Consider the following 20,133-nt stretch of genomic DNA (forward strand, 5'->3'; position numbering starts at 1 on the left):
AGAGAAATGGCTACCATGGCAGCCAACATGAGGGATATTACCAACCAAAACTTAACCATGAGGGAGCTCATGGCCCAAATGCAAGGCCAGGGAGGCTTCCCCATTCCTCTATACGCCCCCCACGGGCACTATCAGCAAGAGGATGAGGTTCAGAGTCACAGGGCTGCCTCACCAGACTATGGCCGAGGTGGAAGCCCGTTCGAGAGGGAAGTGGGAGTTGACATTTCCTCCAACTATGCTTTTGGCCGACCCACCGAGGTCCAAATGAGCCACGATGATTTTTCACCTCCATATGAGCAAGATCCAAGACATAGGAGAGCTGACAGTGTTTTTGACAGAATCAGCCCCGTCGAACCGAGGCTCAGTCAACAGCAGGCTCAGCAGCCTCGGACGAGGCCACAGTCTCCACCTCCAATGCCCCAACAGCCTGAGAGAAGGCATGAAAATGCCCCCCGCACTGCCCCGCAAAGGAGGGAGGAAGAGGCTAGGAACCGGTCCGGACCCTCTCACCAACAACCAAGGTACGAGGCCGATGACTACGATTCTGATGAGCAGCAGAGGTCCTGTGACTTGGATGATGATGATGAGAACCTGCCATTCTCAAAAGAACTAAGGAATACCCAGGTCCCGAGCCACTACATCATGCCAAAAATACCAAAGTATGACCGGAGAGGCGACCCAGAGAAGCACCTCAACGCTTACAAAACTCACATGAGCCTGAGGGGTGCCACCCCAGCCATGAAGTGTAGGGCTTTCCACTTAACCCTCAGTGGAGCGGCTGAAATCTGGTATAGCAGGTTGCCACTTGGGAGCATCCGAAGCTAGCCCGAGTTCAAGACAACATTCTTGAAGCGATTAGCAGTGAGCAAGGAAGAAGAGGCCCCCATCCAGCGTCTCGAAGATATGAGACAGGCACATGGGGAGTCCCTAAAGAGCTTCCTATAGTGCTTCATCGACGAGATGACTTACTGCGTACAAGTCACCGACAAAGAAACACTATCTGCATTGAGGGAAGGCCTGAACATGAACACCCTATTCTGGAGGGATGTGCAGAATCAAGACCCCACCACCTATGACGCCCTACTAGAGATGATGAGAAGGGAGATAATCAATGAGGAATTGATTGAGCATAGGAACAGGGTAAACAGAGGCCTCCCACCTCCTCAAAGGCAGCGAGGTAGGGGTCCAACCTCCCACCTCATGGACTACCAGATGAACCAGACCGAAAATGAGAACTCTGGACAAGCGCTGGCCACCACAACTCTGAACGTGGTTCCTACCTTGACATATGAGGATGTCAACCCAATCGCTGACCTACACCAGATGGAGGCCCAGCGGGGACCCCGCAGAGGGAGAGGCCGAGGCCGAGGCTTTGCACCTAGAAACAGGTCTAATCCGAACCTCCCAGGATACTATTTGCACCACAGGTCCTACGGGCATAACACCGGGGATTGCAGAGACTATGCACACCGCTCTTGGTAGGAGCCCACCAGAGATAGACATGATTCGCCCTAGGCGAACAGGCCCCCGCCCGGGCACGAAAACCGACGTGGACGTGAGGAGGCCGCTCCCCGTCAAAGGGATGAATCCCTACGACGAAGGGAGCATGATGCAGAGAGGCCCAGGGAAGGGCGTAGGCACCGAAGAAATCGGCACGCTCAAGATGAGGCCCCTATCCACGAGGTGGATACCATATTTGGGGGCCCTTATGTTGGTGGTGAAACACGAAATGCCAAAAGAAATTATGCTCGGGAGGCTAAACACCCCCCTTTGACGAGTTACATTGTGGACAATAGCTCCCGAAGAAACCAAGTACCACCCATTGTCTTCACCCAGGAAGACGCCGAAGGAGTTCATTACCCCCATTGCGATGCGCTTGTGGTGAGGGCTGTCAAAGCCCGGAATGGGCTCAAACGAATGCTAGTCGACAATGACAGCTCCGTCAACATCCTGTTTGGGTCCGCCTTTGACAAAATGATATTGGACCATCAGTTGACGCCCACAATCACTCCATTGTAAGGATTTACCTAGGATAGCATCACTCCGAGGGGAAAGATAACACTGGCGGTAGAGATGGGATGGTCTCCTCAAACTACGATGAACTTCATGAAATTCTTCATAGTTGACAGCCGGTGGGCTTACCACGGAGTCTTGGGCAGACCGGCCCTAAAGGAATTGGAAGCAGTCACTTCCATCCACCACCTATGCATGAAATTCCCGACAAAAAATGGGGTAAGAATGGTGAGAGGCTCGAGAGAGTGCTATCTAAGCTCTATTAAGAAGAAAGAGCCCCGGGACGTCCACGTGATCTTGGCTGATGTGGTCATGACGGATGTCCCAGGTGACGCTCCCACTGAACAAGAAGATGTTGATATGATTGACGCGCCGCTTAATCCGGAGGTGCTAATCATTGATGAGATTGACCCCCGCATAATGGAACATGAGCCTCAAGCATCCCCTGTAGAGAAACTTGAAAGCTTCTCGGCCGACCCCCAAGATCCTTCCAAGGTGCTGAAGGTAGGCAAGGGCCTATCCAACATTTTGAGAGAAAAGATTAAGGACTTCCTAGGCAAGAACCTTGACGTCTTTGCTTGGAGGCATGAGGACATGGTGGGCATTGACCCTAAGATCAGCTGCCACCACTTGAAAATTGATCCTAAGGTTGTCCCGCATAGACAAAAAAGGAGAGCCCTCAACCCTGAGAGGTATGAGGCCCTGAAGGAAGAGTTTCAGAAGCTCATCCAAAATGGCTTCATCAGGGAGGCCACCTATCCGAGGTAGGTTTCCAACCCAGTCCTGGTTAAGAAATACAATGGCAAATGGAGGGTATGCATCGACTTTACCAACCTCAATAGAGCTTGCCCGAAAGACAGCTTTCCACTTCCAAGGATTGACCAATTGGTAGACTCCACGGCCAGACACGAGTTGTTGAGCTTCATGGATGCATACTCTGGCTACAACCAAATCCCCATGCATCCGGCCGATGAAGAGCACACCTCTTTCATCACGGACCGAGGTCTCTATTGCTATAGAATTATGCCCTTCGGATTGAAAAATGCCGGAATAACCTACCAAAGACTCGTGAACAAAATGTTTACAGACCTCATTGGCAAGACAATGGAGGTCTACGTGGATGACATGCTGGTGAAGAGTTTAGAAGCAGAGAACCACATAGCGCACCTCAACGATACCTTCCAAATCTTCAGAAGGTACAGGATGAGGCTCAACCCGCTTAAATGTGCCTTTGGGGTGGCTTCCGGCAAGTTCTTGGGGTACATGGTCAACCAACGAGGAATCGAGGCCAACCCCGAGAAGATTGAGGCTTTGTGCCAGATGAGGTCCCCTCAAAAGTCAAAGGAAATACGAAGCTTAACTGGACGAGTGGCAGCACTTAGTCGCTTCGTCTCCAAAGCGACTGACAAGTGCCTCCCATTTTTCAAAGTGCTCCAAGGGTAGGAAGAAGTTCCAATGGACTGACGAATGTGAAGAGGCCTTCCAAGGCCTGAAAAGGCACCTGGGACAAGCCCCCCTTCTCTCCAAGCCGAAGCCCGGTGATATCTTGCAATTATATTTGGCCGTTTCCAATGAGGCCATCAGTTCGGTTCTGATTTGAGAAGAAGGGCCCACCTAACTCCCCGTCTACTATACGAGTAAAGCGTTCCTATCGCCGAAAACCCGTTACCCCGATATGGAGAAGCTCGCTCTGGCCTTAATCACGGCCTCCAGGAAATTGAGACCCTACTTCCAAGCTCATACCATCCTTGTACTTACAAATTTTTCCCTGAGGCAGGTACTCCAAAAGCCCGATGCCTCAGGAAGACTATTGAAATGGGTAGTGGAACTAAGTGAATTCGACCTTGTGTTCAAGGCTAGGGCAGCCATCAAGGGGCAAGCCTTAGCTGACTTTGTCACTGAATTCGCCAACCTTCCCGAGGTGGATGCAATTATGGAACCCATTGAGCCCCCCGCGTGGGCCTCTTCATCGATGGTTCAGCTGGGGAGCTCGGCTCAGGCGTCGGTGTGGTCCTCATCAGCCCCGAGGGTCACAAGCTCACCTCGACGGTGAGATTTGGATTCAAAGCCACCAATAATGTAGCGGAGTATGAGGCACTCCTTGCGGGGCTCAGACTGGCCAAGGAAATGCAAGTAAAGAGGCTACTCATCAGTAGCGACTCCCAGCTAGTTGTTAGCCAGGTCAATGGTAACTTCTTAGCCAAAGGCAAAACGATGGCCTCCTATCTGAAAACGGTGATGAACCTCATCCCGTAATTTGAAAAGTTCGAGTTAATCCAGATTCCCCACATCGAAAACACACATGCGGATGCACTCTCGAAGCTTGCTAGTAGCAAAGACTCAGAGCTACTCACAGTAGTGCCTATTGAGCACCTCTTCCTGCCTTCTACCGAGGCCCCTAATGTCATGTGGGTCGCGAAAACTCCCACCTGGATGCAACCGATAATAGCATATCTGAAGGACGAGGTGCTGCCCACCAACAAGAATGAGGCCTATAAGTTACGGAGGAGATCGGCCCACTTCCTCTTCATTGATGACATTCTCTACAAGAGACGCTTTTCCTCTCCACTCTTACGATGCGTCGGAGGAGAAGAGGCTACCTACATACTAAGAGAAATCCACGAGGGAGTGTGTGGCAACCACTCCAGAGGCCTATCTCTAGCACAAAAAATACTGAGGCAAGGGTACTACTGGCCTACCCTAAAACGGGACGCCCTCGAATTCGTACGAAAATGCGATAAATGCCAGCGGTTCTCTCCCGTGCAAAGACAACCATCACAGGACTTGACTGTAGTCTCCAGCCCCTAGCCTTTCTCAAAATGGGGCGTGGACCTCATAGGTCCCCTACCTAAGGGTAGAGGAGGTGCAAGTTTCGCAATAGTGGCCATTGATTACTTCACAAAGTGGGTCGAAGCTAAACCACTGGCAAAAATCACAGAAGCTAACACTTCCAAGTTCTTATGGAAAAATATTATTTGTCGGTTCGAAATTCCCTACTCGATCGTCTCAGACAATGGCAGACAGTTCGACAACAAAAGGGTCAGACAACTATGTGAGGAGCTCGGCATAAAGAAGCACTTCTCCACACCTCACCATCCTCAAGCAAATAGCCAAGTGGAAGCCGTAAACAAGACCATCAAGCTCGTCCTAAAAAGGATGCTTGATGTATCCAAAGGAGCTTGGGCTGATGAGCTGCCCCGAGTACTTTGGGCGATCCGAACCACCACTAGGACCCCAACCGGGGAGACCCCTTTTCTCATGGCATATGGAATTGAGGCGATGAGCCCCGTGGAGGTCGGACTTCAATCTCCACGACGTCTGCACTTCAGCGAAGTAACTAACGACGAGTTTCGGAGGCTCGACTTCGATTTCATTGAAGAAAGAAGAGACGACTCCCAGTTGAAGCTTGGCACCTATCAAAGAAAAATGACAAGGTACTTCAACTCCAAAGTCAAGAAAAAGTCATTCTGAATCAACGACCTTGTACTCAGAAAGGTCTTCCTATCTTCAAAAGAACCTAGTTCCGGTTCCCTAGGCTCGAATTGGGAAGGCCCATACAAGATCAAAGAGGAAGTTTGACCTGGCACCTACTGGATTGAAGACATGGATGGCAAGTCACAACCCCGTCCATGAAACATTGAGCACCTCAGGATCTATTATCAATAAATTGTACCAACATGCTGGATGATATTCCCCAGCCTTTGTAATATTTCTATGGTCCAATAAAATTCATTGGTTAAATCAGCGTGTTGTATTGCGTCGTCACCTCGGAGGAGAGGCTCGTGACCCACCTCTGGGCCACCTCGCTTGAACTCCGAGACTCTAGTACATGCCTCCCTTTGGCCTTGCTGAATGCCAAGGGGAGAAGCCTTGACATGGCTGCACCATCCACCATGTCTGGGATGCGTCGTCACCTCGGAGGAGAGGCTCGCGACCCACCTCTGAGCCACCTCGTTTGAACTTCGAGGCGCTAGCATATGCCTCCCTTTGGCCCTGCTGAACGCCAAGGGAAGAACCCTCAACATGGCTGCACCATCCACCATATCTGGGATGCGTCGTCACCTCGGAGGAGAGGCTCGTGACCCACCTCTGGGCCATCTAGCTTGAATTCCAAGGGCTAGCACATGCCTCCCTTTGGCCCTGCTGAACGCCAAGGGGAGAAGCCTCATTATGGCTGCACCATCTACCATGTTTGGGATGCGTCGCCGCCTCGAATGAAAGGCATGGGACCCACCTCTGGGCCACCTCGCTCGAAATCCGAGGCGCTAGCACATGCCTCCGCTGAACGCAAATGGGAGAAGCCACCAACGCCATAGTCCGAGGCTCACACAGTTCATCTCCTCAAGTTATGTTCATTTGCTTAAGTCCGAGGCCCATACAGTTCATCTCCTTAAGTTATGTTCATTTGCTTAAGTCCGAGGCCCACACAGTTTATCTCCTTAAGTTTTTCATTTGCTTTAGTCCGAGGCTCATACAGTTGAATGATTAAAGTCAAGGTACCAAGTTAAAGTTATTTAGTTCGTGCTCTTATCAAGTTCCAGTTCGTTTGTTTCAACGAGGCACAAAAACTTGGATTAAAAAAACAACAATGAATGAAGAAAAACATTATATTAATATTCAAAAGGGATTACAAAGGAGGGCCTCTGGCCATTACATTCAAAGTACTAAAAAGGAAAACCTAGTCTAAGCCTGGCTAGATGGCGGAGGTGCCTCAGCACTTGGGGCTTCGGCATCTGCTGCCTCATCACCTTGTACCTTCTCAGCTGGGGTCTGAGGAACCTCATCCACAAATTCAGACCTGAGTTGAGTCAGATCCAAGTTGGGATACAGCTCCTCCGCCCGCTCCATCACCTCGGCATAGGCGAAGTTCCTCCAGTATGCACTAAAGCTCTTATATTCCTCAGTTGTATGGAAGTTGGCGATGTACTTCTTCACCGCCTCCTCCCCTGCAGTTCGGGTCTCTTCCCTTGCATAAGAAGCGTCGTCCACATACCACTTTATCTGGCCCTCCAGATACTTATAAGCGTCCTGAGCACCTGTCAAAGAGAGGTTTGCCTTCTCCAGGGCCTCAGCAGTCACCTTTTGATGCTCATTGGAGACTTCCACCTTCTTTGTTAAGGAGGCCACCTCACACTGTGACTCATATACTTCCTTTTTTAAGGCCTCGATCTGGGCCAGTGCAGACTCAAGCTTCGCCGATTCTTCGACTTTTAGGGCCTTGGCTTCTTCAGCCTCAGCCTTAGCAGCTTTCAGCTCCTCTGCAAGGGAGGCCATCTTTCCCTCTGAGGCCTGGGTCCTTGTTTGAAATTCACTAAGGGCCTCCCTGCATTCAAGCGCGAAGCCAAAAGTCCTGACACTCTGGCTCACTAATGCCCTCGTCAGATCAGTGGCATTGCAAGCGGAGGTGTGCAGCTGCCACCTCGCTGTCCAGAGCTTGTAGAAGTTCTCAGTGGCACTTTGGATCTCTTCAGGGAGAGCCTCCACCAAGGCGGGGGCCAGTGCCTCCTCCCTCCCAGCTAAGAAGCTCGGAGACTTCCCCTTCTCACGAACCGACTTTTACTTCGCAGCCTCCTCCTCGACAGCCTCCGAAGCTCGCCTCGCAGCATCCGCTCTAACCTCCTCGGCCTCTGCCTCTCTAACCATCTCAATTTTGATGGCCTTTGAGGCGGCGGCAAGCAACTTCGGCTCGCCAGTTCGCTTTGCCTCATGGGACACAGAGGTCCCAAATTTCCCTGTCGAGCTGGAGATATGCACCAGCTTCCTCCTTTTTAGCTCCTCAGTAACCTTCTCCTTCCCCCGAGGCTCCTTCGGCTTCTCCTGCCTCTGAGGTGTTGCCTCATCCGAGGCCCGCTGAGTACAGTCCTTGGACAGGAGTTCAACCCTGCCTCGGACTTCCTTCGCCCGCTGGAGCCCGGCGTCAGAGGTCTTGCCTTCACAGTAGAAGGGGCCTTCAAAAGGGAAGCCATATCTGGAGCTGGATACTCCCTCTTCTTGAATTTATCTGCACAAGACATTAGGTCAGCATCAGTATCAGAACAAAGGGACAAGAAAATTGTAACTGTTTGAGCTTCGTACCTCTGGATGCCATCAGCTCAAAGTCCAAAAAATAACGACTCCTGTCAATCAAATGGTCGAAGTGGCGAAGCTTCAGAGGCCTCCTGTAGATGTCCTCTATCACCTCGAACTCCTCACGGCTGAGCTCGAACCTCGTACTACTATCTGCAAAGGAAGTCCCAACAGTTAGACAAATTCAAACCTTGGCTTCAGAAAACAAGTAGGGTCTGGGAGACTTACGAGTTTCGTAGTACTGGGTCGACACGGTGCAAGTAAGGGCTTTGTCCCCCTCCACTGCTTGCCACTTACCTCGCACCCAGAACCAAGACTCCTTCTACCCCTTGATAGAGGAAGGAAGTCCCACCATAAAAGGTACGTGAGCCCCCCAAGGCGTGAGGTAGTACCACTCCTTAGACTCCTTCCCAATCACCCGAGGTTGGAACAGGGTCATAAATACATGGAGAGGCACGTCCTCCCCAAGTGACACTTCCTTCCATAGGAAGTACGAGCCGACCAGCTGGCTCCACCCATTCGGCAGAACCTGGGTCGAGGACAGCATAAAGGTCCTAATCACCGCCCTGAAGAAGGGGTGCAGAGGTAGACGCATACCTGCCTTGAACAGGTATTCACTGACAGCCATGCAGCCGGGCCTCGGATAGCAGGCCCGCTCGTTTGGCTCGGGGACTAACATTTCTATGGAGTGGGGTACACTATACCTCTCCCTAAGTTCCCCCAACCTCTTCCACGTCATGTTCGAAGGTACCCTAGATGCCCCCACTCCTGGGTATAATCTACAGGGTCCTCGATCATGGCATACCTATCCACCTCGGACTCCCCCATCTGATCGACCCCATGGTCTGAAGACGCCACTGTCACTAGCTCCCTACCCGAAGTAGACTCCATTTTTCCAATAAAAAAGGACAGTAAAATGGAATTTTCTGCAAAAAATACCTAACGAATTCGACACAAACGGAGATTGGCCGGAAATTGAAATTACAGTCAACCTCGACGCCGGAAAATTTTGAAGATTTGAGAGAATATTAGAGTGCAAGTGTTCGAAAATCCTGAAAAATGGGATTTCCTCACCTTTTATAGGGGTCCAAGACGAACCTCGACCGTTAGATCGAATCTCACTCAATCTGACCAATTTCAGATCCAATCCGAGGCGTTGAATTCAAAGGGTTTTTTCAATCCTACGCCTCATATTCATGCGTACCCCCCACGCACCTCTTCCAGCGCGTCTGTTTCTAGAAGCACCAGCTGCCCTCATAATTGCGTTGTTAATACAGTGGCGGCAGGCGCCTTGGAAGTCATAACGGTTCAGCCACTTTTCCTCGAAAACAAGCACAAGACATCAAATCATTGGCTCAACTATCAAGGCACAATCATTACCATTGGGCCTCGGCTCTCTCTTCATCATTCAGCAACAAGCCTCGCAGGTTCGGTTCCTCAACCACCTCGGCTCCCTCTTCATCATTCAGCAACAAGCCTCGTAGGTTCGGTTCCTCAACCACCTCGGTTCCTCTTCATCATTCAGCATGAAGCCTCGCAGGTTCGGTCCCCTCAACCACCTCGGCTCCCTCTTCATCATTCAGCAACGAGCCTCGCAGGTTCGGTCCCTCAACCACCTCGGCTCCCTCTTCATCATTCAGCAACAATCCTCGCAGGTTCGGTTCCTCAACCACTTCGGCTTCATCTTCAAAAGTTCAACACCTCGCCTACTTCATCGCAAACCCACAGTAACACTTCTCTAACTCCAACCATGATATAAATATCTATACTTAGACTTGGGGGACTATTATTTGGGGTTCAAAAATTCTTTCAATTTTTTTACTCCATTAAAGTCCACGCATTACATAAATGAATATACTTAGACTTGGGGGACTATTGTTGCGGGTTGTCACACCAAGCTCACCTACCTGGGACAATGGCCCACTCATGACGATCCACGTGGCATTCCTGCCGAGGTGGCACACAATGCCGAGGTGGGGTACATCCGAACTGCTTCGAGCCGAAGTCCATCTGCTGAGTCTCCTTTTTGTCCGAGGCCTACTAACCGAAGCCAGGCTGCTGGAACCTGTTGAGAGCAGCTGAGGCCCTCGAGTGGAAGTATCATGACAAATGGCCGAAGCTCCGAAACTGATGCACGAGCCTCTGAACCACAAAGAAACATCCTCCATGGTCATTTCTCCCAAGAGATCACCTGCACATATCTTATTTGAATGATTGATGGAACGTTTGTCATAAGCATAAATGTTAAGTCTTGTCACTAGCATGGAGGCCCTGCACATGCAATAAATGCTCCGTAAGCTAGCAAATCAAGCCCTATACCTAGGAAAAAATGTTTGAACTAAAGAGATGAGGACATGTGCCACTTCATCCAATGGCTCCCATTTCATATGTACTACTATAAATACTCCCTTGTGTAATATCAAAAGACTAATGTAAGAATTACATTTACTCAACTCTCTCTCAGTTTATTTGCAATACACAAATCGAGTTTATACACGTTTACATATACATTTATGAACACCGATTGGTAATTATTGTACAATCGGATTACGAACAACCCGTCGGATTCCGAACGTCACCATCCCGCGTCGTAGGGCTACTCCCACGTCCTTTGAACCGCTCATTTTAGATCGTCCACGTGTCTTAGCGTGTTGGACGTTCGCCCACGCAAGCGCGGGTGGAACCGGCATCTGTTGGCGTACTTTTTGGGGTCAACAGATGCCATCCACAACATAGGTCAGGACACTATTGTTTCGCAGAGATTTCAAGTGCTGTGATTGTAATGCAACACTACTTCAGTTTCATTAAAATATTGTAATTAGTAATTTTTATATACATTATTATATGTTAAATTATAAGGTTTTATTATGAACTAACGATTATTGCTTTAGACTATCCTAAGTTTCTATGATAACATCACGCGTCCAATTGACGAGTAGTTATCACATTTAAATGTGTAGTGAGCATGTCACGTTATTAAAGAAAAAAATGTTTCTTTGATAGTGAACTATATTTGACTTTGCGTTTACTTGACTTAATATTCTAAGTAAATAAGATGATGAAATATCTATTGATTCTTAAGAATTATCTTAAGTAATTAAATTTAGTATTAATGGTCTTTATTATTTAATGTGTAATTAATAATTATGCATGTATACTCATGATCCGATTTAATTGTCCGTCATATTCGTTAGTGCCTTCTTTATTTTGGGGTTAAGTATTATTTTAATTAGAAATGACAAAATTTTGTTAAGGTACGGATTTTAACTAGTATATTATAATTAAAATAATATGTATTTCATTCATCTAATATATATTTTTGGACAACAAGTGAAATTTTAGTAAAATCAATTTAAGGATTTCAATATGTTAATAAGAGAAATAAGGGCTCTCATTTATTTATTTGCACAAAAATTCTTGCATTTAGCCTTTATTAGGTTACAAAGTCACGAGTTTTCCTTATTTATACAGCTCGTCGCAAACTAAAACAGGCTAGACCCGAAACCCGCTTCCCATGCATTACGTCTAGGACCGGGATTTTATCCCGCGAGAAGGTAGTGTGCTTTTTTTCTAGGTTATTGTTTTATTTTTTTTTAATGTATGGATGACAATAAAACCCGCCCTGCCCTGACCCATTGGGGGCCCACCTCAAATGGGGCAAAAAAACCACTTCGAATGGGTTGGTCGAGTGGAGCTCCCCGTCGTGGGGCGGGGATGCCTCGCCCCGAACCCACCCTGTAAAGAAAAAAATTAAATTTTTTTTTAATTTCTAGACAATTCACCCGTTAAAATTCATTTTGAATTAGTATTTTATTTTTTAATAATAACATAACTTGAAACTTTGAAAATGTAAAAAAATAAAAAATAAAAATAAAATAAAATAAACGGAGCAAAAAGTTGCCCTTTCCCAATCTATCCCGCCCCATTGCGGGGCGGGGTGGAGACGCCCTATCCCGTTGCCATCACTATTTTAACGTGATTTGAATTTGGAGTTCTCACATTTTCGTAAGCCTTCTACATTCTGCTTTGAATCCAAGCAATAATATTTTTGAGTTATGATCGATATTCATGTCCTCTGTGTATATGTATGTTTTTGTGATTTCAAGAAATTTGTCATATTAGTCATTAACACCATCATTGTCCTATTGAATTGGAAATACCCCGCTTGAACACAGATTTGGGGGTTTTTTTTTTTTTCCTGGTAATTTAAATGACCTTAAAATTTGCTCTTTTGCCGGGGTGGTTATTAGTTATTAATTAATACTTTAAATGAATAATTATTTCATAGTTATTTACCCTTTTCAACGAAGTCAATATATATGTTGTTACTTAGTGAGTTAAATGGAATGGAATTGGATTCTAATAAATAAGTAATTGTCATAATTCATGTGCTAATAGAATGTAATAATTAATTAATAAAAATGGCTCTTTGACTTTTCTTTTGCAAGATTGTTTCTAAAAGAGGATTTGAACATTTGTACAGTGTGAATACAGTACCTTAAATTATAAATGGTTCAAAATCAATTCTATGGAAAATTGGCTTTTATATAGCATTTGTGTTCACCTTAATTCCTAGGATCTATTAGTATTGTTTACTTCATCAATAAAATATATGCATTCATGATTTATGTGTCACCAGAAAGTGAGAATGGAAATCAAGTGTCGACCTTGAAGGTTTTAACTATAGTTAATTCATATAGTTACTCTTGTACACCACTAAATTTATACACGTTGATGTTTCTTCCTAGCTACAAAATTCATATTGATAAACAAAGAATTGAGAATGTTGGAATTCCTAAATAAGTCGTAATGGTTTAGGATCCTTGACGTGTTGATCTTATGGGCAGCTAGGGACATTTCTACTTGTTATTTAAAAATTATATTGTTAAGCATTCCAAGTAAGTAAACCTCACCTATTTTCACACGTATGTCATATGGTTAAATGTATTAATGTGTTATCTTATCTACCATTATGTTAACACGATATTTGATTATTATATTTTATGTCATTAATGCTTGTCATTACATATTTATACACGTGAATGCATCCATAAGCATACATGAAATTTCAAGAAATAAAAGTTTCCAAATGTTAGTGAGTCAAGAAATGTTTTTAGAAATATATATCCTGAATGTTGTTATAAGGTGTAAGTCTATGCTATGAAAGGTGTGAGTGAGAAAGTTGTAAGCTTATGCCATGAAAAGTGTGAAAGGTATCACTGAAAAATGGGCGTGGGAAATGTTCAATGATAATGTTAATATTTACTGCTTTGTGGAACCAATGGTAGGAGTCGACTTGGTTTCAAGTAATAATTCCCACTGCATTTTGATTGGCTATACAATACACCAAGTGAGATCACGGCATCAGTGTTAAGGTCTTAAAGAAATGAAAAAAAGGGAATACATATTGAGGAACACTTTTATTTTTAAGTACTATGCATATCATAAGCATGTACCATATGCATGAGGTTTGCTTATTGAGAGTTAGGTCACTCCACGTTATCCTCCCCATTTTCAGATGATGACGGCATGATGATTCAAGACGACTACTTGTGGTGTGATAGACTCAGTACTAATACATTTAAACATCGACTTCTTTTAGAAATTAAAGTTGACAATTAGTTTTATTGTGTTTTTCTTTAGTGCAAAAGTTTTCTACAAGTTATATTCCTAAATAAGTCAATGATTTTCATTATTTTCAATAAAAATTTAATTGCTTTTGCTTTTATGATTTTCAGAGTAAATTAATGTTGGAAAAATTGGCCGACTTTGGCACGAGTTTTGAGTGCGACCCGATTGTTCAATTTGGAAGATGAAAGCTGATTTGTGTTCTCCTCCGTGAGTACATCGAAATCATATAGTTACTTACCAAAGTTGATGCTCGGGTGAATGAGAAATTGAGGCTCAAAGTGTGCCACTCAAAAGGGAGTTTATGTGGAAAAAATGAATTTGTCCCACATAGGAAAAAGATGAGGAACTCCAAAGGTCATTGCCCTTAATGGTAGCCTAGCCTACAAATAGTGGCTCATTTTTCTCATTTCAACACAAAAAAAAAAAAAAAAAACAAAAGCTTTCAAGTTTAGAATATACTAGAAATTCATTTGCATAGAGTTCTCTCTTGGTGGTGGTGTAGTTCGGGCACTAGTTCAGTTCGCCGGAGTGGTTTCTGCGGTGCTCAGAAGTTACTGATTTTACCGTTGTATCCTGGGAAACGGACGCTCGTATTAAACCTCAAATACGGACGGTGAGGGGGTGAATCTGTTTTAAAGAAACTGTGTGTAACACAGGCCTCGAGTTAAAATTCTATGTTTCAGTTGTTTAATTCATGCAATTTTTCGTATTAAATTTACAGTCCATACTTCATGAATTTATGATGTAATGTTCGTATGCTTCATAAATTTTAAATTCTATTGGAACAAAAGTTATTTGTTGGAAATAAAACTTTCAATGATCTGGTGAAAATTCGATATACGGTTGTTTGAATTTTGTTGATTTGCATAGTTGCGAAATTGAAAGGTTTTGTCAAAAAGACCTAAACTATCTAAGAAGAGTTTGGAATTTAAGCGGTCCGATTGTAACCCTCCTCTTCATCTGGGAGTCTTTTAATTGCGCATTATTCAAATTGACGAGACGAAAGACAACATTTCCCGATTTTATCCACATACAAGACGGACAAGTAAGTTAGATTATTTAGAAGCCATCTTCCTTGGCCCACATCTCAAGCTCTGACCTATAAAGAATAATTGTGATTTTCTCGCCACAAGATGCTCATTTCCAACAAACTGCACCTCGTTTGTCCTATAATATCGATAATAAAGACATATTTGTGAAGCTCGGTACACCTCTGATTAGTTAACGGTGGAGAAAAATAAGTTTTATATTGTATGTCAATAAAATTGCATATAAGTTTCGCATTGAACGGCGTGATTTTTGCAATGCACTGCATGTCATCTAATGAGCTATTACTCGAAATCATTCGGTATTTTTAAATTAAAACATCCAATCAATAGTCTTGATAAAGGTTCTAATTCGATCTTTATTTTATTTATTTATGATAATCGAAATACTATATTATGTTATTGTCTCAGAATTTGCAGTGATCAACTTTTTTAGATAGAAGATTGACCAGAAATCTACTGATTCAGTTCCTCCCTTCTAAAGGAACTAATGAATAATGTAGATAGCTAGGTTGACTTTTCACAATTGGTCCTAAATGGGAAGGGTATTTTTATAGAAGGTCTAGTCAGGCCATTCAAAAATTATAACAATGTCATTTTCCGTACACATGAATCTGAGTGGCTTCAAAAGAATAGATTTTTTTTTCTTTGTACAAATGAGCACCATCCCACTAAGTATAGGAAAAAAAGGACCAAATTTAGATGAAAAATGGAAGAATGTACCAAGTCCGCATGAAAAATGTTGAATAAGGGACCAATTTGAATTAATCTGAAAGAAAAAAAAAAAAAAAAAAGCTCTTGTGGACATATGAGTAGGCCTGGACAAAAAAATAAAAAAATAGACTAAACCAATCAAACCAAACTGACTCGATCGGTTCGACACTTGTAATTGGTCTAGTTTGGTTTTCTTTTAAACAAGATCATAGTGGTCGATTCGATCATGGTTTGAAGTCTCAAATCATTGATTAACCAAATAACCCAACTCACTTACATTTTTTTAATTTAGGAAAAATAAAAATCAAAAGATAAGCCCTAATCTCATAACTATATCTCGATTCTCTCCAATTATGATGTTACCGTTAAATAATAGCATTAGAAATTTCCTTTTATAAGCTCATTATGTTATATTTAGTATTTTTTCCCTGCTCATGCATTCGGACTGCATAATACATAAAAAAGTAACAAAATTTTTTAATTTTTTTTATCCGTCTCTATTAACCTGATTTTATTTGTTAGTCAATAGCCTTGTAGTATAAAATTATTTGGTTATTTTAATTCTTGTAATTTAAGTGGGCCAAAATTTTGGGCAATTTTTTTTAAAAATTCAATTTGGACTAAAAGTCCAAATTGACTAACCAAACCAAACCGACTAATTTGATTTTGGTTTTGAGTTGGAGTTGAAAACAACAAAAACCAAATCGAACCTACACTTACGAGTTTATATTTTGCGATAGCAAGGAGCTAATTTCAATAAGCATAATATTTTGGCTTATAACCATGCGTTTCTAAGGATTTGTACCATGCGATAGCATGGTTATACGTGGCAAATTATTTTGTTTTCTATTTTTAGTCCTCTTCTTTTTGGAAAGTAATTAGGGCACCAAAATTTGACCTAATTCTTGTCCTATAAAAATGGTTTTTCATCTATTAACAAAAGGAGGAAGTTTAGGGCTCTTATAAACACATTCTTCACAATTAAGAGAGCCATTGAAGATCAAATTTCTGTATTCCTTTGAAGGCTTTGAAGATTTTGTTAGGCATATTTTCTTATATTTTTCATATAGTTATTGCCTGGAATAGAAGAAAAAGAAGATATTAAGAGATTGATCAATAAACATAGAAAAAATTGAAAATTCAAGATTATTTTCATCTTTCTTTCCAATCTATACTTTTTGGGCGACATTGTTTATAAATTATATCATGTTCATGTAATATTAGGATTCTTGACTAGTTGTTTAGACGTTAGGATAATGTTGAATCATACGTTTTGATATTAATTATATGCGTTTGACATTAGACAATTGTTGGCATTGAACGTTTGTTATCTAAGCTAAGCTGACGATGCAATTACGCTCTTGCCGTTGAGTACAACCGGGTCGGGAATTTGGTCCATATGAGCACATTCACCCACGCCAACTAGCAGCGTAGGGCAACACTACTTGCAAATAATGGTATTCTAGATTAGGTAAAAATATTCGGTACATATAGCATGTTCCATTCAAAAAAATCCATGGGATCTATTTCTGCAATTTAATTTTACGGACACTTCACACTAACGGCTTTGGAATTTGAGGCAAGGACGCCATTCAACCAAATCGATGGATGGCAGCGTGTAGGAACTTCGGTTGATGGGGCAGCCTAACCAGTAGCCAGTGCACAACTAGTGCATCGACGGGGTTTCTGGCCGGAGGCCATGGCTTTGCGTGCGGTGGCTTGGAACAACTGACAAACCAATTGTCCATTGTAAGAGAGGGCCACTTGTGGGTCATGTCGGTGGGGCACAGGCCGAGGGTTCCCACCATTGATGATGGCATCGATCCCCAGGTGCACAAGGAGATGGTGGCAGGTGACGGGTAGCATCATCTGCCAAACGTAAATAATGACGTGTTCTGGAAGCGAGTCGTGTTAAAGAGTCATACTGAATCCAATCAAAACAATGAAGCAAATTGCGAAAGAAAACCATTAAAGATGCATCACGAATGTGGCACAGAAAACCATTATCAAACAGAAGTTGTGAAAGCATTTTCGAACTCTTCAGTCTTGATGCTGCTTATTAAACTAAAAACTCGAACAAAATGAATCATATTCCTGAATCAATTTGGTGGTGGGAAAAAGATTTCTTCAGCCTTCCTCTTTGAGCTGAATTTCTGCTCTACATCAGGAGAAACATTGAAAGATGCCTGGAGCACTTGTGGGGACAATGCCTTCCAGACTGAAGTCCTCCCAGCTAAATGAGTGAAAACAGGACTGCCAAGGACAATCAGAAACATTCAGAGGAAACATAGATGAACCAAAAGAAATAAATAGAAATTGAAGTAGAAAACATTAAAAAGAAGTAATACACACTTGGGAGTTGTGACGATAGAGAACCACTCTAAACCATCAGGATCAGCAATCTTTGAAACCACAAAGAACCTTGGAACAATGAATAGATTCCCAGCTTTAACCGTTGTTTCCAATACACGTTTACCATCAACACCAACAACCTGAGCACGGCCACTGCCCCTAACAATGTAAGTGACCTGCAAAGCAGAATCACAAGAAAAGCCTGGAGAACACATAGCACTTCCATTCAACCTCACAAGATCAGCCCCAAGTCCAACCTCACCAACCAATGGCAAATTCTTTGTGTTCAAAACAACAACCTTTCCCCCATTCTTAATGTCCACATCCAATGGAGCTTCCTCACAATTTAGTGCCATTCCATTGCGGTGCTCTGCCCTGGGCTCAGGCATTTTGAAGTCTGTGTCAACCTTCACAATACCTTTACCCAACTGCTGTCCAACAAGGGCTTTTACAACACTCTCTTCCAAGTCCCATGCCCTACTAACAAACTCGGTCGAGAATCCAGTGAAGATGCCGTTAGACCCTGTTAAAAAGAAGTCGGTAAATGAACCAGCTTTGTGGGCTGTTTTGGTATCACCAAGGAACAGGATGACGAGTTCAGCATCCTGATTGTTGTACCACCAGGTGACTACACCAAAAGGAAGTGCAATGGCATCACCCTTTTTTATTGCAAGCACCTTTTCTTCTTTTTCTGGAAGAACAATTCCAGCCACTCCACTACCTATTATTAAAAGAAAAAGTGAGAGATGAGATATACTTACTGAATAAAAAGGCTGTTAGTAAATATTCCCGAGGTCTTTGTACTGGTCTGAAAAATTAGATCACGTGCGTAGAACAAGATTACAAACCAATAGCAGCTGACCTAAAATTTAAACCATTTTGTGCAGATTGTGACAGCAGATGTAGTCGCTTATCTTCGTTTTCTGGGGCAATAAACAAACTAGCAATTCCAGTCTTTCAGCCCAATGAAGATCATAAATTCACAGGACAAAAAACGAAAATGTTTTTGTCATCTTTCCAGATTATAATTTTCCATCTCAATTTTCCCCTGCAGAAACCACCAGATCTCCAATGTCCCAGGACACATGTCTGCATCTGGGGTCTATACAGTCAATATATGCTGCTTATTGTAATTGTTTTGAATTTCTTGAATGTTGTACTCATCAATGCTTAATCAAGAATAACAGAGAAAGGCTACAATAATAAGAATAGAAAAATGTTGGAAACATTGAATGAAAACAATGCATTATACTCCATAAAAGGAGAACAACAAAATACAAAGGAACCGGACTGAGTTCCATACAAAAGTCACTCCATTGTTGGAGGAGAAGAAACCTCCATAAGGCGGGATTGGAGAGAAACTAGTCTACAATCCAATGAATTAAAATGTGTACAAACTCTAGTATTTATAGAGAAAATAACTAGCTAACTAGGAAGTCTCTAGAATCTGGAAATTCTGGAATAAGAAGTGATCTGCCGGACATGGACTTGGTTGAGCTGGAAGTGAATATCCCGTTAAGCTCGAATATTCTGCTGATGTGGATTTTATATTCCAACAAAAAACATATCGAAGTTCAGCAAAATTGTATGATCAATGAACTTAACTGTATTCAACCCATTAGCGTATTTCAATTAACAGAATCAGTATAAGAACTTAGAATCAGTATAAAGTCTCGTATTCGACCTATAAGTATATTTCACTAAAAAATTCAATAAAAGATTATCCATAATAATTGAACCAGAAACAGAATTTAATACGAATTTTAACAAAATTAAATCAACAAAACCAAATAAAATCACAATTGACAAAAATTTGATAAAGCTAAAATTACTCAAAATTAAATCGAGCCCATTAATCAACACTACCTTGAAGGACATAAGCAACCTTGGCGGAATCAGAATAACGAGGCATAGCCAAGCCATTTTTCTGTAGAGCAAGTTTTGCAGCGCCGATATTGCTTTCACGTAGCATCGGCAGTTCATTTGGGCACCATGCATAGTACGCGCCGCCGTCTCCGCTGTACACCTTCTTGGCCAACTTAGGTGACAAATCAAGATCCATCGCTCTTTTTTCTAAAATGGATAGAGAACTTTACAGAAACTCAGAATTTGTTGATCGACTGATACTGAAAAAAGGGGTTAATCGAGGTTCTTATTGACAGAGAGAAGAAATTGTAACGAATTTCTCTTGTGATAATGAAACTCGGGTAATCGTTGAAGTAGAATAAAGATGATCAATTTCACCAGAATTGGTTTGGGAATGTGATGTGATGGTCATCCAGGTCTCTCTGCATGTGGAGGTTGGGCCAAT

At 43.1% G+C, this 20,133-nt stretch overlaps 1 protein-coding gene across 1 annotated transcript; it reads right to left on the reverse strand.

Annotated features, from left to right (window-relative positions):
• Positions 1-17,395: 17,395 nt before the first annotated feature.
• LOC111375508 (glutelin type-D 1-like) lies at positions 17,396-20,133 on the reverse strand. The gene is made up of 3 exons (XM_022998343.1): positions 19,689-20,133; positions 17,823-18,543; positions 17,396-17,723 (listed from the first exon to the last, which is right to left on the reverse strand). Exons 1-3 carry the CDS (start codon positions 19,882-19,884, stop codon positions 17,570-17,572), a joined length of 1,071 nt encoding a protein of 356 aa, XP_022854111.1. The 5' UTR covers positions 19,885-20,133; the 3' UTR covers positions 17,396-17,569.

Source organism: Olea europaea, unplaced genomic scaffold, assembly GCF_002742605.1.
Source record: "Olea europaea var. sylvestris unplaced genomic scaffold, O_europaea_v1 scaffold1380, whole genome shotgun sequence".
Taxonomy (NCBI): Eukaryota; Viridiplantae; Streptophyta; class Magnoliopsida; order Lamiales; family Oleaceae; genus Olea; species Olea europaea.

Excerpts from the sequence above, each read along its gene's own strand:
- LOC111375508 (XM_022998343.1), bottom strand. The coding sequence starts at position 19,884 with ATGGATCTTGATTTGTCACCTAAGTTGGCCAAGAAGGTGTACAGCGGA. Across the intron at positions 18,544-19,688 it reads GGTTGCTTATGTCCTTCAAG|GTAGTGGAGTGGCTGGAATT; the intron begins GTAGTGTTGATT and ends TTTTAATAATAG. Across the intron at positions 17,724-17,822 it reads TCTATCGTCACAACTCCCAA|TCCTGTTTTCACTCATTTAG; the intron begins GTGTGTATTACT and ends TGTCCTTGGCAG.